Source organism: Antrostomus carolinensis, unplaced genomic scaffold (genome assembly GCF_000700745.2).
Source record: "Antrostomus carolinensis isolate BGI_N321 unplaced genomic scaffold, ASM70074v2 scaffold17657, whole genome shotgun sequence".
Taxonomy (NCBI): Eukaryota; Metazoa; Chordata; class Aves; order Caprimulgiformes; family Caprimulgidae; genus Antrostomus; species Antrostomus carolinensis.
The window spans coordinates 2281-3158 of NW_010328227.1; the positions used below are offsets into that span (position 1 = coordinate 2281).

An 878-nucleotide genomic window follows, 5' to 3' on the forward strand; every position below is an offset into this window, starting at 1 on the left:
TGCTCCCTGCCTGCATCTCACCTGTGCCCTGCCTGTACCCTGCCTGCACCCCACTTGCACCCCACCCGTACCCTGCCTGTACCCTGCCTGCATCCCACCTGCACCCTGCTTTCATCCCTCATCCATCCTGCCTGCATCCCGCTTGCACCCCACCTGTAGCCTCCCTGCACCCTGCCTGTACACAGCCTGAACCCCACTTGCACCCCAACTGCACCCTGCTTGCACCTTTGCTTACACCCTGTCTTCATCCCTCCTGCTCCCTGCCTGCACCCCATGTGCATCCTGCCTTCACCCCACTGGCACCCCACCTGCACCCTGCAGCCATTGCGGGGGGCGTGGGACGCCGGGGGCAGTGGCTGCGTGTCCCTGCTTGCATTGTCCCACAAGCCCACAGTATCACCGATGTCCCCGCAACCGGGTGCGTTTTACCTTCGTTGTCTTTGTCACCTCCAAACCAGTTTGCCCCAGTATGTCTGTACCCAGCCGTTGGGGAGCACTTGCACACCTTGGGATCTCTGGTGTGAGCCCCACACCTCCCCTCACCCCACGCCTCCCCTCACCCCATGCTCCCTGTGCTGCATCCTTCTGTGGGAGCGATGAGCACCTCCCCAAGATCCTCCCATCTCTAGAAAACCGCAGCCGTGCTGTACGCAGACAAGGAAGAGAAAAATAATCCCGACCGCTGGAAAAGCGGCCGCTGCAGCTGAACCGAGTGAAAACAAAACCGTGGGTGGGTCGGGCAGCACAAGGCTGAGGCCTTGCAAACTCAGTGCATGGCTGGATGCTGGTGACAGCAATGGGCTGCTGAGGATGGGAGTGTCCTGACCCTTCCCCTCTGTCCCTGCAGACACCCAGAGCCTGTCCTGCCACCTGGGCTG

The 878-nt window shown here is 61.6% G+C and overlaps 1 protein-coding gene across 1 annotated transcript in view; it reads left to right on the forward strand.

Annotated features, from left to right (window-relative positions):
• The window catches only part of PROCR (protein C receptor), a gene marked incomplete at its 5' end in the record, with an annotated part of 1927 nt that overhangs the window by 620 nt on the left and 429 nt on the right, over positions 1–878 (forward strand). The window contains one exon of the mRNA XM_010172186.1: positions 848–878. This exon is cut by the window's right edge and continues 230 nt beyond it. Coding sequence (XP_010170488.1) covers positions 848–878 — 31 coding nt within the window. The remainder of the gene's footprint in view (positions 1–847) is intronic.